The sequence below is a fragment of the Erinaceus europaeus genome, chromosome 2 (assembly GCF_950295315.1).
Source record: "Erinaceus europaeus chromosome 2, mEriEur2.1, whole genome shotgun sequence".
Lineage (NCBI taxonomy): Eukaryota > Metazoa > Chordata > Mammalia > Eulipotyphla > Erinaceidae > Erinaceus > Erinaceus europaeus.
The window spans coordinates 319,925-338,391 of NC_080163.1; the positions used below are offsets into that span (position 1 = coordinate 319,925).

Here is an 18,467-nt window from a genome sequence, read left to right on the forward strand (position 1 = left end):
CAGCTTATGGGAAGTTTCATAAGGGTGGAGTACTAGTGTAGTATGATGTCTTCTCTCCCCCTCCCCCCAATCTGTAACTGGAAAGAGTCCACTGTGAACTGTGGAATCGTGTATGTCACAAATGTTCAATGAAACCCTAGTAGTTTAAAAAAAAAAAAAAACGGTGCTAGGAAACATGGATTACTACATATAAAAGACTGAAAGAGGACTACCATGTGTCACCATGCATAGAAATCAAATTAAAATAAACTAGTCTTAGATATTAGACTGTAAACCATAAAATACATAGAAGAAAATATAGGCAAAACACTACACAATGACTGGTTTGGTGTTTGGAAGTGTATTCAGGACACTACATATGTGACACCACCAATGAATGGCCTCCTGAACCACCTTTTAATTTTCATTATTTTTATTTTATTTTTTGCCAGAGCACTGCATAGCTCTGGCTAAGGGGGTTGTGGGAGATTGAACCTGGGATCTCAGAACTTCAGGCACAAGTGTCTTTTAAAATAAGATTTAGCTATACATTAACACAGAGATAGAAGAGAGAACCAAAGTATTACTCTGGCAAATACAATATCAGGGATTCAATTCACCACCACATCCTTTCAAGTCAAGCCACACTGAGTCACCTCTGGGGTCACTGAAACAGACTCTAATGTAAGGAAGATATTCAGACAGCCAATAGGAATTTGAATAATTCTAGAAATCACTGATTAACTGGGAAGTGCAAAAGACAACAGTGTGATACTAAACCCCTATATACACCCATAAGGGCCAATGACAAAACTGACAGAAAAAAAGTGCTAATAAAGACGTGCAGAGAAAGGAGCCCTTATACATTGTGAGTGGGGATGTGAATTAGTCCATTACCTGCAGAAAACACTTTGGTGATTCCTCAAAGAATTAAAAATGTAATTTACCAAGGATAGCATAGTAGTTGTGAAAAGACTCTCATGCCTGATACTCTGAGGACCCAGGTTTATTCCCCTGCACCACCGTTAGCCAGAGCTGAGCAGTGCTCTGGCACACAATAACAAAACTACCATACGATCTGGCAATTCCCCTCATCAGCACCCATTCAGAGAACACAAAAATCTTTTGCATAACCATTATGCTGTCTCCCAGCCCAGACCTGTATTTATTGCAGAGTGATTCATAATAGCTAAAAGTTGGAAACAACCCTCATGTCCAACAACATATGAGTGGTTAATGAGGTTGTGGTATATACATACACACAAGGGAATACTATGAAGTTATAAGAAACAATGAAATGTTATTTCTTGCAAAGTTGAGCAAAGTAAGTCTGAAGGAGGATGAATTCTAGCTGAGAACTCTGTTGGCTCTGGAAAACAAAGTAATACAGGGTGAGTCTTCAATAGACTGTGGCCCACTGAAGCAGATCCAGTGTCTCAGAAAGGGGAGATGAGAAATACTAAGGGAGTTAGGAATCTAAATCCCTAATCCTTCAAGTAGGATTATAATTTGGGAAGATAAGATAATGTATTGGAAATAAACATTCAGGGTGGGGGTTGATAGCATAATGGTGATACAGAAAGACACTCATGGCTGTGGCTCCAAGGTCCTAGGTTCAATCCCCCACACCACTATAAGCCAGAGCTGAGCAAGGCTCTGGTTAAAAAAAAAGTTCATGTCTAAGATACCAAAGGCCTCAGACTTAATCTCCAGCACCACTCATAAGCCAGAGCTGAGCAATGTTCTGGGGGAGAAAAAAAAAAAAAAAACGAAGGAGAAGGAGGAGAGGAAAGAAAGGAACAAAGGGGTGGGGAGAAAAGAAAAACAATGATTTGGTGGGGGAAGAGGATGAGACATACTGACACCTATCAAGGGACCAACTTCAAAAGCACTATCATGAAACAACAATCTTGTAAATCAACATCCCCTCAATAAAGTGATACTTTATCCCAAATCCAGTCAGTCAGAAAAGATTTTATGGGGCTGGGTGGTGGTGCAACTGGTTGAGTGCACCTGTTACAATGTGCAAGGACCTGGGTTTGAGCCCCTGCTCCCCACCTGCAGGGGGAAAGCTTTGCGAGTGGTGAAGGAACGCTACAGGTGTCTCTCTGTCTCTCTCCTCCTTTATCTCCAGCTCCCCCTTCCTTCTCAATTTCTGGCTGTCTATAGCTGATAAAGATACAACAAAAATAAATAAAAAGTTTTATTTACTTATTTATTATTTTTTTGCCTCCAGGGTTATTGCTGGGGCTCGGTGCCTGCACTACAAATCAACTGCTCCTGGCGGCCATTTTTCCCACTTTGTTGCCCTTGTTATTGTTGTCATTGCTGTTGTTGCTATTGTATAGGACAGAGGGGGGCGAGAAAGACAGACACCTGTAGACCTGCTTCACTGCCCATGAAGTGACCCCCCTGCAGGTGGGGAGCCAGGAGTTCGAACCAGGATCCTTACACTGGTCCTGGCGCTTTGCGCCATGTGCGCTTAACCTGCTGCCTACTGCCTGGGCCCCCACAAAAGGTTTTTATTTGAACAATTTAAAAAGGAGATGCTCTGGTGATGAGCAGTGATGCACCTGGTTAAGTGTACAGGTCACCATGCACAAGGACCCAGGTTTAAGTTCCAGGTTTCTACCTAAAAGTAGTGAAGCTGAGTAGCAGGTGACTTTTCCTATCTCCTCTTGTCATATCAAACAAACAATTATGTAAGTAAGGAGATACTCCATATAGAAGCCACACATAGTGAGTGACTATCTGCTAAGGACAGAACAGAGACCAGAAAAAGTATGACACAGTTTAGGAGAAAATTAACACAAAAAAATTTTTTTAAATAAAATTTATTTACTTTATTTGCTAGAACAGAGAGATCTTTATAGAGGGGAGATATAGACAGAAAGATAGCTGCAACACTGCTTCGTGACTTATGAAGCTTTCCCCCTGTAGGTGAGGACCATGGGCTTGAAACTGGATCATTGTTCATTGTAACAAGTGCACTCAACTAGGTACACCACCACCCAGCCCCAGAGGTAATACTTTCATGTCTGAGTTCAACCCCTAACACCACCATAAGTGAGAGTTGAGCAATTATTTCTGCGTGAAAGAAAGGTAGGTAGGAAGGGAAAGAAGAAAAGAATAGGAATATGGAAATGAGAGATCAACATAAACATCACTGGCTTAAAATGAAGGTGTTGGTAGTTATCTTTCTGGAGGCTCTAAGTCTTCTTCCCTATTTCTAGAGTCTATCCACATACTTGTTTCATGGCCCTTTCCTCCTGTCACCCCAAATTTCATAGTCTTATCTCCTCCTCTGTCTCTGCTGGAGTCCTCATGGACAGATTGGGTCTATCTACTTGGAGTTACAAGTTCCAAGATGATCTCGCCACTTCAAGATTCTTTTTTTTTTTTTTAAGATTTTATTTATTTATTCATGAGAAAGATAGGAGGAGAGAGAAAGAACCAGCCATCACTCTGCTACATGTGCTGCTGGGGACTGAACTCAGGACCTCATGCTTGAGAGTTCAGTGGTTTATCCACTGTGCCACCTCAAGATTCTTAATGTGCAAAGTTATTCTTGCCAACAGTGGTAACATACCCACAGATCTGAGGAATTAATTAGAATATGGACATCCTTTGTTGGCCACTATCCTACTGACAACAGCACCCCAGACTCAGTACATGTGAGGCACGTTTTTGGCTGCCTGCGCAACACTCAGTTCTGATTATATACAATTGCTGCTTCCATTTTGGGCCTCCTCAAGTCCTCCTGATCCTGAGTTTTATTCCACACCAGGGCTTGTCTACAGCATTGTAGCTGTCATGGGCACCCGGCATCCTGGAGTCACTCTCAACCCTGCAACTACCACATAATTGGGGCCAGGTGGTGGTGCACCTGGTTGAGCTCACATGTTACAGTGCGCAAGGACCCAGGTTCGAGCCCCTGGCCCCCACCTGCAGGGGGAAAGCTTCACAAGTGGTGAAGCAGTGCTGCAGGTGTCTCTCTGTCTCTCTCCCTCTCTATCACTCTCTTCCCTCTTGATTTCTGTTTCTATCCAGCAAAAAAGATTTAAAAAAATTAAAGATTAAAAAAAAATTCAAAAAAACTACCACACAATTGACATCTTACAGACTTTGCCTCATCTGCTAGACCATAACTTGCTGAGCTCCCTGCTGACCACACTGCCTACTGTCCCTACTATATGCCAGACATTAGAAAGCACTCTACAAAAAGCTGTGACTGAAACACACTCCACAAATAGCTGTGGTAGAATCCAGACCTTTTTTTTTTTTTGGTGCCTCCAGGGTTATTGCTGGGGCTCAGTGTCTGCACTATGAATCCACTGCTCTTGGAGGTTACCTTTTCCCTTCTTGTTGCCCTTGTTATCATTGTTATTGCTGTCATTGTTGGACGGGACAGAGAGAAATGGAGAGAGGAGGGGAAGACAGAGAAGGGGAGAGAAAGATAAGACACCTGCAGACCTGCTTCACAGCCTGTGAAGCGACCCCCCTGCAGGTGGGGAGCCGGGGTCTTGAACGGGGACCCTTTTGCCAGTCCTGGCGCTTTGCGCCATGTGTGCTTAACCTGCTGTGCTACTGCCCGGCCCCCTAGAATCCAGACTTCCTATTAGTATCTTCGCCAAGCAGGGAGTCAAAAGAGATGAAACAAGGTTATTTTAGCATCCAGTGAGAGCTTCCAAGGGCTTACACAGGGTCTGTCTGAATACACGCTTTCAGGGAAGGCTTCCTTCCACACTTCCATTGTACTCACCTTCCTCACTGGAAATCCAGGCTGCATCCTCCACCAAGGCCACTGCCTCATGGCAATCTCTTGGGTGTTGTGACTGTACCCACATCCGGAGCTTCTGGGGAAGCATAACTAGGAACTGCTCCAGCACCAGTATGTCCAGTATTTGCTCCTTAGAGTGGGACTCAGGCTGTAGCCACTGATGACACAGCTCACTCAACCGGGCCAGGGCCTCTTGGGGACCTGCAGCATCTTCAAAGCGTAACCCTCGGAACTTCTGTTGAGCAGTGCTGGGGTCAAGTGGAGAGTTACTCAGCTGCTGTGTGGGCTCCTTGAGGATGCTGGGGCTCAGACTCTCGTCTTCAGCATACAGGGCCTGGATCTGGGTATTCCGGGAACAAGCTACTTCTTTGTTCAGCGTGAGGACTTCAACAACCTGGATCTTCATCAGTGGGTTCTCAGCATCAAGACCTGCTTGTGTATTTGATGGAGCCTTAGGACACTCTAGAGAACAAAAGCAGAGAGGACCAATAGCCAACAAGCATGTGAACAAACGCTCACAGCCAGCAGGGAACCAACACTGTGGATCCCACATTGTCTTCACTAGGATGATTAAAATTTTTTTTTTATTATCTATTTATATATTGGATAGAAATAGCTAGAAATTAGAGAGGGAAGGGAATGGTAGACAGGGAAAGAAACAGAAAGACACCTGTAGCCCTGCTTCAGCACTTGCAAAGCTTTCCCCCTGCAGGTGGGGATGGGGGCTCTAACTGGGTCCTTGTACATTGTAACATGTACACTCAACCAGGTGTGCTACCACCCGCCCCCAGGTGATTTTTTTAAATTAGTTTCATTTATTCTTTTTAATGAGAGCTACAGAGAGGGAGAGGGGCTAGCCAGAGCCCGGTTGAACTCTGGCTGCTGGTGGTGCTAGGAGCTGAACCTAGGTATGAAAGTCCTTAGCATCGTAAATATGATGGTCCCTAAGACCCCACTAAGACAGACAAGTCTTATTAGTGATGAATAATAATATGCTGGTGGTTAGAAAAATAAGAATGCGGGTGGGAAAACGATATAGTTCACCAAACGAAAACACTTCTATGACTCCTCAAGAGGTCACACACAGTTATATCATGATCAAGAAGTTCTCCCCATAGATATAAACTCAAGAAATTGACACGTGTTGTCACAAGGAGTTGTATAAGAATTCATTCAGCGAGGCTGGGCAGTCCTGCACCAGATTACCTGCATACAATACGAAGTGCAAGGACCCACAAAACGATCTCAGTTTAAGCCCCTGGTTCCCCACCTGTAGGTGGGCTGCTTCACAAGTGGTTAAAGCACATCTGTAGGTGTCTTTTTATCTTTCTCTTGCTCTATCTTCCCCTCTGCTCTCCATATCTCTCTGTCCTATCCAATAAAATGGAAAAAATGTTCTTCAGGAGCAGTGAATTCATAGTACAGGCACTGAGCTCCAGCAATAACCCTGGAGGTGGTAATAATAATAATAAATTCAGCGGCTGGGTGGTGGTGCACCTGGCTGAATGCACGTTACAGGGTGCAAGGACCTGAGTTCAAGCCCCTGGTCCTCACCTGCAGGGATAAAACTTCACAAGTGGTGAAGAAGGGCTGCAGGTGTCTCTCTCTCCCTCCTCTACCATTCCCTTCCCTCTCAATTTCTGTCTGTCTCTATGCAGTAAATAAAAGTAATAAAAGGGGAAGCCTCACAAGTGTAGGATGGTATGGTGGTGTTTCTCCTCCTTGTGTTTTTATCTCCAGTTACTCACACTCTATCTAAAGACAAAAATAAAACAAACAAAAAAAGCCAATAAACCAGGTCTGTGAAAGTCTGCTGGGGGAGTGTGTTGCTTTGCCATATGCATGACCCAGGTTTAAGCCTGGCCAACACCACACTGAAGGAAAAACTGGAGGGGAGATAGCATAGTGGTTATGCAGAAAGGCTTTCTATTCCAGAGGCACCAAAGGTTCCAGGTTCAATCCCCAGTACAAGAAGCTGGAGTTTAGCATTGTTCTGGTAAAAAGCCAAAACACCACTACCACCACCAACAAAGAAACAAACAACATTGGTGCTGTGGTAGATTTCATGATCTCTGCTTCTGTTTATATCTAAATAATCTCTTCAGGAAGGTGGTGCAGTGGCTAGATGATGGATTTACACACACGAGGTACTGAGTTCAATTCCTAGCATAGCATGTACCAGAGTGGTGTCCTGGTCTCCTTCCCACTAGTAAAACTTAAAAAAAGAGCTCACTAGGAGTGATGGAATCAAGTATTACTCGGTGTGAAAAGCCTGTCAGTGAAGGAAAAACACAAAGAGGAATGTTTTTTATCAATACTCCCTGTATGTGCCCTAAGTAGAAAACAACTCTAATGTCCACTATATGTACATGCATACAAGTAAATACTGTTTGGCAATGAAAGAAATGAACTCTTTACCTGGATAGTGTGCTGCTATGCCATGTTCTCAACCCAGGTTCAAGCCTGGCCCCCATATTGAAGGAAGCTTCAGTGTTATTCCCTAGCCCACACACACCCCTGCCCCCCATCTGTCTCATTCTTTCCACTTAAAAGAGTCAGCATAGAACAGTGAAGTCCTGGAGTTGACCAAAAAAGCAAAAGAAATGAAGTTCTAATACATGTTAACAGCATGTATAAAACCTGGAAAACATTATGCTGAGCTGGGGAGGCAGCATAATGGTTATGCCTGAGGCTCTGAGGTCAGGTTCAATCCCCAGCACCTCAATCAGCCAGAGCTGAGCAGGGCTCTGGTGTTTCTGTCTGCATCTTTCTCTGTAGCTCTCACATTAAAATAACAATAATAATAATAATAATAATAATAATAATAATAATAATAATAAACATGTTAAGTCTACGGAGTCAAATGTTTTACAAATATTTTTGTATAAAATGCCCAAAACAGATTGGTGCAACTAGCTGAGTGCACACATTACAGTGTGCATGGAGGCAGGTACAAGCTCCTGGTGTCCACCTGTAGGTAGGAAGCTTCTCAAGCAGTGATGCAGGAGTCTGTCTTTCTCCTTTTCTATATTCCCTTTCCCTCTTAATTTCTCTGTCTCTACCCAAAATAAATATACTATAAAAAGAAAAACAATGTATTAGTCTGTAATTTGATCTCAATACTGTGAAAAATCAAAGGGAAATGAGTAGAAGTTCTGTAAAGAAATATATTATGTATAGGGGCCAGGTGGTGGCTCACCTGGTTGAGCACATGTTACAATGCACAAGGACCTGGGTTCGAGCCTCTGGTCCCCACCTGCATGGGGAAAGATTCACAAGTGGTGAAGCAGTGCTGCAGGTGTCTATCTCTCCCTCTCTATAAACCCCTTCCCTCTTGATTTCTGGCTGTCTCTATCCAATAAATAAAAATAATTTTTTCTTTAAAAAAAATAAGTATATTGTGTGTACATGCAGGTAGGAGAAAAAGGACCTGGCCCGACCCCTTGAAGCCAAGACTGAATGCATCTTGTGAGGCTGCAGTCCCCCAGTGCTAGCAGCTCCAAAGTCTGCTCCTTACAGCACGCCTCTGCTAGCTGTCAGGGCCTTCTGAGTCCCCACAGCCTCTTGAAAAGCAGAACTGTCTGGAAGTCAGGTTAAGCACACGTGGCACAAAGCGCAAGGACTGGAGTAAGGATCCTGGTTCGAGCTCCTGGCTTCCCACCTGCAGGGGAGTCGCTTGACAGGCGGTGAAGCAGGTCTGCAGGTGTCTGTCTTTCTCTCCTCCTGTCTTCCCCTCCTCTCTCCATGTCTCTCTGTCCTATCCAACAACGACAACATCAATAACAACAATAACTACAACAACAATGAAAAACAACAAGGGCAACAAAAGGGAAAATAAATAAATAAATATATATATAGAAAAGCAGAACTATCAGCCTGTAGCAAATGGTGTCAGGGCCAATTGGATACTTGCCCTGCTGTGCTGTGGGATCCCTGAGGATGCTGGGGCTCAAGCCCTGGTCTTCAGCATAGAGGGCCTGGATCTGGGCATTCCGGGAGCGAGCGACCTCTTGGTTAAGTGTGAGGACTTCGATGACCTCAATCTTCGTAAGGGGGTTCTCAGTTTGAAGCACATCTGGTTGAGGGCCCAGCGGAAACTCAGCAGACTCTATGAGTCAATAGCAGAGAAGCAGAGCAGGACAGATGGAGATAAAACCCATGCAAGAACAGTTATCACTCACCAAAAAGGAAGAAAAAAAAAAAAAAAGGAAACCAAATGTAGTGCACAGTGTCACTTATACTAAGATGGTGATTGTCAGAGATGGATGGCAAGCACCCAGAGACACAGAGAGGGACAGACAGAGGAGAGACCACAGCACAGTACCCTTTCCTTGGTGTTCCCATGTGAAGCTCAGGGATTGAATCCAGGTCCTCACACACAGCAAAATGTGAGGGTGAGCTATTGCCCAGTTCCCTACAATCCTACTCATTCACCAGAAAACTAAGAGTTTTAGATGCCATATTGTTGTTTCTAGACTTTCAAGCTTACTATTGGTTGATCCTCAAACTCCACTTCTTTTTACTTTTAAAGGACCTTTTAAGATTATTTATTAAGGATTCAACTTCCGGAGGTGGAGCTACGAGCAGCAGATCGCTTTCTCTCCCCTCCCCTCCCATACCCTCCCTTCCTCTCCTCTTCTCTCCCGGATCAACTAGGAATACCAAAGGAGACAACCCGGGACCAAAACAAGACAGGACTAGAATGACCACAGGAATCCAATAAATCACTGGTGAGTACAAACACGTGTGGCTGGTGACAGAGAGGAGAGAGGAGCCTAAAGAGAGATTAAGTGACTGCTAACAGTTCAGCAGTTTATCAGTTGAGACACCACAAGGGGACAGCTTAAGGGAGGAGAGGATTCCCCAGAGACTCACCAAGTGCAACTCTGAGTCTCCATTGCTACTACCCTCAGAATCTGGAGCAGCGACAGGGAGGGACACCAGGGGACAGAGATCTAATCAGGAAACTCAGGAGAAGACCTATACCTCGGTGAAAGTCTCTTTGCATAACCACTGGATTATCTCTGCCACACCCTGCTTTATCTCTTGGTCAGGAGTCAGTGATTAAGCTAAGAAGCCTATTGATAGTTTAAAAGCCCTCAGGCTCCCATAGCCTACAGGGAAGAAAAAAAAGAGGCTTTTAAACCACTGAGCTCCAACTCAGAGATTTAAATACTATTGAAAAAACGATTAACTTCCACCACTGTGAACCCTTTAATTAACTTACTTAGACACAAGTCAATCCAGGCAATAGTGATCAATAATTTGAAAAGTACTGATAAAGAGAACTTATAACATAATATATAAAATGGTTAAAACAATAAGAAAAAATATTGGAGAATCGAAAAAAGTCCAGCTAAAAGTCCTCCAGAGGGTGAAACACAAAATAACGAGTTCAACATCCAAACATTAGCTAAGGAAATAATAACAGGAGTGAGTAAAGAATTTGAAAAAATTGTAATCAGAAATGCAGGAACAACAAATGAGAATATGGAAGAAAATACTAATTATCTCATGGTTATTAGAGAGCTGAAAGCTGAAATCGCTGAGCTAAGAAGGCAGCTAGCTGAACAAGCTAAAACAGTATCAGAGCAGGGCAACAAAATAGATGAACTCCAGAAAACAGTAGAGGGCAGAGAGAATAGAATCTATGAGGCTGAAGACAGAATTAGCAAGATTGAGGATGAATTAGAGACAACTAAAAAAAAGTTAGAGATCTCAAAAAGAGATTAAGAGATGCTGAAAACAACAACAGAGTCCTATGGGATGACTTCAAAAGAAACAATATACGCATTATTGGCTTACCAGAGGAAGAAAGAAAAGGAGAGGAAGAAAGCATTTTCCAGGCCATAATAGCTGAAAATTTTTCTAGTCTAGACAACACCAAAGACATAAAGATTCAAGAAGCCCAGGGTCCCAAACAGAATTAACCCAGACGTAAAGACACCAAGACATATCATACTTAGAATGGAAAGGAATAAGGATAAAGAAAGGATCCTCAAGGCTGCAAGAGAAAAACAGAGTCACCTACAAAGAAAAACCCATAAGATTAGCAGCAGACTTCTCCATACAAACACTACAGGCCAGAAGAGAATGGCAAGATATCTATTGAGTGCTCAATGAGAAAGGCTTTCAGCCAAGAATACTATATCCTGCTAGACTGTCATTCAGACTAGATGGAAGCATCAAAACCTTCTCAGACAAGCAACAGTTGAAGGAAGCAACCATCACCAAGCCTGCCCTGAAAGAAGTTCTGAAAGGTCTCCTATAAACAACCAGACCACCACAAATAGGACATATATCAAAACACTCTAAAACTCTACAAGAATGGCGTTAAAATATCTTCAATCTTTGATATCAATAAATGTCAATGGCCTGAATTCACCTATTAAAAGACACAGAGTAGAAAGATGGGTCAGAAAACACAACCCAACAATATGCTGTCTACAGGAAACCCACCTAACTCAACAAGACAAACACAGACTTAAAGTGAAAGGATGGAAAACTATCATACAAGCCAATGGCCCACAAAAAAGGGCAGGAACAGCTATTCTCATATCTGACATGATAGACTTTAAAATAGATAAGATTAAAAAAGATAGGAATGGACACTACTTAATGCTCAGAGGATCAGTCAATCAAGAGGACTTAACAATTATTAATATCTATGCACCCAATGAGAAGCCATCTAAATACATCAAACTTCTACTGAAAGAGCTACAGCAATATATTAACAGTAACACAATCATAGTAGGGGACTTCAACACCCCACTCTCTCAACTTCCTGATGACAGATCATCCAGGAAGAAAATCAATAAAGACATAAGGGAGCTAAATGAAGAGATAGATAAACTAGAACTATTGGACATTTTCAGAGTCATTCATCCCAAGAAACTGGAATACACATTTTACTCAAATCCACATGGGTCATTCTCAAGGATAGACCATATGTTAGGCCACAAAGACAGCATCAGCCAATTCAAGAGCATTGAAATCATCCCAAGCATCTTCTCAGACCACAGTGGAATTAAACTAACACTTATCAATCAACAAAAGATTAGTAACAGTGTCAAAATGTGGAAGCTCAACAGTACACTTCTTAACAACTTCTGGGTCAAAGAGGAAATCAAGGAAGAAATCAAAATGTTTCGAGAGTGTTGGGAACATGTGTAAGCCTGATAGAGCTTAGGGAGAACCACCCCCATCTTTGGATGGAGGTCTGAGAAAATAACCTCTTGGTAAAAGTCTCTCTCAACCGAGGTGAGCATAAGGGGGGAAACTCAGACTTGGTTCTTTCCTTCTTGACTCTCAGGCCCACAGATACCCCAGTACTTCCTTCTACTAACTGCAGGCCACATGGCTGCAGATTCACTTATTCAAAGTCACCTTCTGATCACAGAAGAACACACCTTATCACACACTTCATCACACACCTCAGACCCCAGACAAGAGAAATTCCAAACGATATGGCCTTTTGATATCCATCTTCTCTCTGTCTCACCCTACAGGTTTAACCCCTATGCTTCTCTCAAATACCTTTGGATAATTAAGTTGCTTGTGTTATGGAGAATAACTGTCTTGTATCTCATCAATTCCTGTCATACCAGCCCCCTGCCTTAGGGGCATGCTGACTGTTAAGAAACCTGTAATTTCTGTCATATTTCAACAATAATTAACTTCATTGCTTTTCTATTTAACTCATGTCCACTTTACTAATAAACGGACTCTAGGATTCTGGGATTCTAAGGACTCAGATTCTAGATTCACGCTAAGAGTCCCCTGGTGTCTTTTACGTCGTGTCACCCCTGTCGTGAGTGAGAAAGAACCAGCCCGTTACCTTTCCCCTGGAGACCACCCTGCCAGAGAAGGAGAGAGACACCCCAAAACGAGAGTTCAATGAAAATGAAGACACAAGCTATCAAAATATTTGGGACACAGCTAAAGCAGTCCTAATAGGGAAGTTCATAGCTATACAAGCACACATTAGGAAACAAGAAAAAGCACAAATAAACAGCCTGATTGCACATCTTAAAGACCTAGAAGAAGAACAACAAAGGAACCCTAAAGCAACCAGAAGGACAGAAATCACTAAAGTTAGGGCAGAAATAAATAACATTGAGAATAGGAAAACCATACAAAAGATCAACGAAAGTAAATGTTGGTTCTTCGAAAGAGTAAACAAAATCGACAAACCTTTAGCCAGATTCACAAAACAAAAAAGGGAGAAGACCCAAATAAATCGGATTGTAAATGAAAGAGGAGATATCACAACAGACACTGCAGAAATTCAACATATCATGCGATGTTGGTATGCATGAGACTCCTTCTGTTTCATTTGGTTTAAATCCCCCCTGCTTAACACTATTCTATTTACATAACCACTTCATTCTATTTACATAACCGCTGTTAACAAGTTCCACCCTCCCTCCAGGGCATTGGTTCAATCCCCACTGTTTCATGATATGTTTTTGCTCCACCCTGATCCCCTCCCTCTTTGTCACACTCTGATTTTCACCAGTCACTTTTCTCTCCACCCTCTCTATGTCACATCCTGTTTCCACCTTACTTGGCAAGTATTTATAAAGACAGCATTGTGAGTTTTACAGTACTGTACTTTGAGTTTAACTTAGCTCGTCTTAGATTGTGCTGCGTCCTGCATGAATAAAGAGATACTGCCTACAGCTCAACCATGAGTCCCTGGTCGTCTGTTACCCGCCCGTGAAGCCAGCCCGGCGAAAACAACATAACCCATCGAAAACAACAATGCGAGGCTTCTATGAACAACTATATGCCACCAAGCTAGAGAACCTGGAAGAAATGGATGATTTCCTAGATACCTACCAACTTCCAAAACTAAGTAAAGAGGAAGTGGATAACATGAACAGGCCCATCACAGCTAATGAAATTGAAACAGTTAACAAAAATCTCCCCAAAAATAAAAGTCCTGGACCAGATGGTTTTACAAGTGAATTCTACAAAACCTTCAAAGAAGAAATAATACCTCTACTTTTAAAACTCTTCCAGAAGATTGAAGACACTGGAATACTCCCTGCCAGCTTCTATGAAGCCAACATCACCCTGATACCAAAAGCAGACAGGGACACAACCAAAAAAGAAAACTACAGACCAATATCTCTGATGAACACAGATGCGAAAATATTGATCAAAATTCTAGCCAACCGGATACAGCAGTATATCAAAAAGATTGTTCATCATGACCAAGTGGGGTTTATCCCAGGCATGCAAGGTTGGTTTAATATACGTAAATCAGTCAATGTGATTCACCACATCAACAAAAGCAAGACCAAAAACCACATGGTCATATATCAATAGATGCAGAGAAAGCCTTTGACAAAATACAACATCTCTTTATGATCAAAACACTACAAAAAATGGGAGTAGATGGAAAATTCCTGATGATAGTGGAGTCTATATATAGCAAACCTACAGCCAACATCATACTTAATGGTGAAAACCTGGAAGCATTTCCACTCAGATCAGGTACTAGACAGGGCTGCCCACTATCACCATTACTATTCAACATAGTGTTGGAAGTTCTTGCCATAGCAGTCAGGCAGGAGCAAGGAATTAAAGGCATACAGATTGGAAGAGAAGAAGTCAAACGCTCCTTATTTGCAGATGGCATGATAGTATACATGGAAAAACCTAAGGAATCCAGCAAGAAGTTTTTGGAAATCATCAGGCAATACAGTAATGTGTCAGGCTATAAAATTAACATTCAAAAGTCAGTGACATTCCTCTATGCAAACACTAAGTTAGAAGAAATTGAAATCAAGAAATCAATTCCTTTTACTATAGCAACAAAAACGATAAAATATCTAGGGGTAAATCTAACCAAGGAAGTGAAAGACTTGTATACTGAAAAGTATGAGTCAATACTCAAGGAAATTGAAACAGACATGGAAAGAAATGGAAAGATATTCCATGTTCATGGGTTGGTAGAATTAACATCATCAAAATGAATATACTACCCAGAGCCATCTACAAATTTAATGCTATCCCCATCAAGATCCCAAGCACATTTTTTAGGAGAATAGAAAAAATGCTACAAATGTTTATCTGGAACCAGAAAAGACCTAGAATTGCCAAAACAATCTTGAAAAAAAAAGAACAGAACCAGAGGCATCACACTCCCAAATCTCAAACTATATTATAGGGCCGCTGTCATCAAAACTGCTTGGTACTGGAACATGAATAGACACACTGACCAGTGGAATAGAATTGAGAGCCCAGAAATGAGGCCCCACACCTATGGACATCTAATCTTTGACAAAGGGGCCCAGACTATTACATGGGGAAAGCAGAGTCTCTTCAACAAATGGTGTTGGAAACAATGGCTTGAAATATGCAGAAGAATGAAACTGAATCACTGTATTTCACCAAATACAAAAGTAAATTCCAAGTGGTTCAAGGACTTGGATGTTAGACCACAAACTATCAAATACTTAGAGGAAAATATTGGGAGAACTCTTTTCCACATAAATTTTAAAGATATTTTCAATGAAACAAATCCAATTACAAAGAAGACTAAGGCAAGTATAAACCTACGGGACCACATCAAATTAAAAAGGTTCATCACAGCAAAAGAAACCACTACCCAAACCAAGAGACCCCTCACTGAATGGGAGAAGATCTTTACATGCCATACATCAGATAAGAGTTTAATAACCAACATATATAAAGAGCTTGCCAGACTCAACCACAAGACAACAAATAACCCCATCCAAAAATGGGGGGAGGACTTGGACAGAATATTCACCACAGAAGAGATCCAAAAGGCCGAGAAACACATGAAAAAATGCTCCAAGTCTCTGATTGTCAGAGAAATGCAAATCAAGACAACAATGAGATATCACTTCACTCCTGTAAGAATGTCAGACATCAGAAAAGGTAACAGCAGCAAATGCTGGAGAGGGTGTGGGGTCAAAGGAACCCTCCTGCACTGCTGGTGGGAATGCAAATTGGTCCAACCTCTGTGGAGAACAGTCTGGAGAACTCTCAGAAGGCTAGAAATGGACCTACCCTATGACCCTGCAATTCCTCTCCTGGGGATATATCCTAAGGAACCCAACACATCCATCCAAAAAGATCTGTGTACACATATGTTTTTGGCAGCACAATTTGTAATAGCCAAAACCTGGAAGCAACCCAGGTGTCCAACAACAGATGAGTGGCTGAGCAAGTTGTGGTATATATACACAATGGAATACTACTCAGCTGTAAAAATGGTGACTTCGGGAGTCGGGCGGTGGCGCAGTGGGTTAAGCACACCTGGTGCATAGTGCAGGGACCGGCGTAAGGATCCTGGTTCGAGCCCACGGCTCCCCACCTGCAGGGGAGTCGCTTCACGGGCGGTGAAGCAGGTCTGTAGGTGTCTATCTTTCTCTCCCCCTCTCTGTCTTCCCCTCCTCTCTCCATTTCTCTCTGTCCTATTCAACAACAAAAGCAACGTCAACAATGGCAATAATAACCGCAACGAGGCTGCAACAACTAGGGCAACAAAAAAGGGGGAAAAAATGGCCTCCAGGAGCGGTGGATTCATGGTGCAGGCACCGAGCCCAGCAATAACCCTGGAGGAAAAAAAAAAAAGGTGACTTCACTGTTTTCAGCCGATCTTGGATGGACCTTGAAAAAATCATGTTGAGTGAAATAAGTCAGAAACAGAAGGATGAATATGGGATGATCTCACTCTCAGGCAGAAGTTGAAAAACAAGATCAGAAAAGAAAACACAAGTAGAACCTGAAATGGAATTGGCGTGTTACACCAAAGTAAAAGACTCTGGGGTGGGTGGGTGGGGAGAATACAGGTCCATGAAGGATGATAAATGACATAGTGGGGATTGTATTGTTAAATGGGAAACTGGGGAATGTTATGCATGTACAAACTATTGTATTTACTGTTGAATGTAAAACATTAATTCCCCAATAAATAAATAAATTAAAAAAAATTATTTATTAATATGAAAGGTAAGAGTAGAGAGAGAACCAGGTAACACTCTGGTACATGTGCTGCTGGGGACTGAACTCAGGACCTCATGCTTGAGAGTCTTATAAGTACCTCACACTAATCGATTATGCTACTGGAACTATAATGCTTGAGAGTTAAATGTATTATCTATTGCACAACTTCTTGGACCATGCCAAACTCCATTTCTGAATATTTTACCTTCAAAAACCTCACTTTACAGTGAAGAAATAAAGAAAACAAACAAACACAACATGCAGCAGCAGCATCCATCCATATACTATATAAGAACCTGAATGTCCATCAAGAATAGAAATCAAAATGTGAACTCCACTGTTGCTGTTTTGAAGTATATTTGTTGAGTGCCCCAAACACATATGCAAGATTGTATACTCACAAACACACAAATTGATATGTACATGCCTACATATATGAAATAATATAACAGAAATATACACCAGCCACTGGTGAATACAAGAGGTAGGACAGAAGAATGAGTGCAGAGAAGGGAGTCCTACTGTCCAGCTACCACCAACACAGGTCCACATTAAAGCCAACAGAGCTCTGGAGTCTCGGGCCAGAGCCAAATGAGAAGTGGGACATAGTGTGTTATGTTGTTAGTCCCAGCATCCCACCTGGGGCTGCTCTGTTCACCTTCTTTCCAGAGACCCAAGCTCCCGGTGAACCAGTGAACCCCTCTCCCTGCCAGGACTCCCCCGTGCCTGCTTCTCACCTGCAGACTTGTCTTCAGTTCCTCTCTCCACAGACCAGAGCTCTTCGGCCTCCTCCAACTGAGACACCACATCTGGCTTGGAAAGCTGGTGTTCTGCCCGAGGGGAAGAGACAGAGCTGGGCATCTATGTTCAGCAGAGAATGTTTCCCTGCCAACACACATGCTGACCCTGCAATCTCCTCTGCGAGGGTGCAGCTGCCTGTCCAGGGCAATGATTCAAACCCTATTTATTTCTTTTGCCATGAACTTGCCTTGTGGTTCCCTTTGCCAGAAAAGGTGGCAGTGCAACCCAGTTCTGGTCAGCAAGACAGAAAAGAAAAGCTGTCAGTTGAGGACCTTTGACTTTTAAAATACATGACAGCTGGGCTGGGGAGATAGGTTAGGAGAGAGCTTAGACTCTCCTGCATGAGACCCTGAGGATTGAACCTCTGCCAGGTTCAATCCCTAGCACCATCATAAGCCAGAGCTGAGCAGAGCTCTAGTTGTTTTTTTTTTTTTTTAATCTTTATTTATTAGATAGACACAGCCAGAAATTGAGAGGGAAGGGGGTTATAGAGAGGAAGAGAGACAGAGAGACAAGAGAGACACCCACAGCACTGCTTCACTACTTATGAAGCTTTCCCCAAAGCAGGTGGACCAGGTACTCAAACCTGGCTCCTTGCACTCTGTAACATGTGCGCTCAACCAGGTGCGCCACCCCCCTTTTTTTTTTATTTTACCAGAGAGCACTGCTCAGCTCTGGCTTATGGTGGTGCAGGGGATTTAATCTGGGACTTTGGAGCCTCAGGCATCAGAGCTCTTTGCATAGACAGCTATGAAGGTCAAACAAGTCAGGTTTTTTAAAATTTTATTTTAGTGGGGACATGATGCTTGGAGCAACAGTCACGCAGCTATAAGCAGAAAAGTTCACACTAACTGCAGAGATGGAAGGGGTCAGAATCTGACTGTACTGTATAGTGAGACATTTACACTCTGTCCCTGAGAGTTCT

At 42.6% G+C, this 18,467-nt stretch overlaps 1 protein-coding gene across 2 annotated transcripts in view; it reads right to left on the minus strand.

Annotated features, from left to right (window-relative positions):
* Nucleotides 1–18,467, minus strand: part of LOC103127025 (neurotrophin receptor-interacting factor homolog) — a 32,272-nt gene that overhangs the window by 9,874 nt on the left and 3,931 nt on the right. For both annotated transcript variants that reach the window (XM_060172507.1, XM_060172497.1), the window contains exons 4-5: nt 17,479–17,571; nt 4,742–5,221 (exon numbers count right to left, since the gene is read on the minus strand). In XM_060172507.1, the coding sequence (XP_060028490.1) occupies nt 4,742–5,221; nt 17,479–17,571 (573 nt within the window). The remainder of the gene's footprint in view (nt 1–4,741; nt 5,222–17,478; nt 17,572–18,467) is intronic.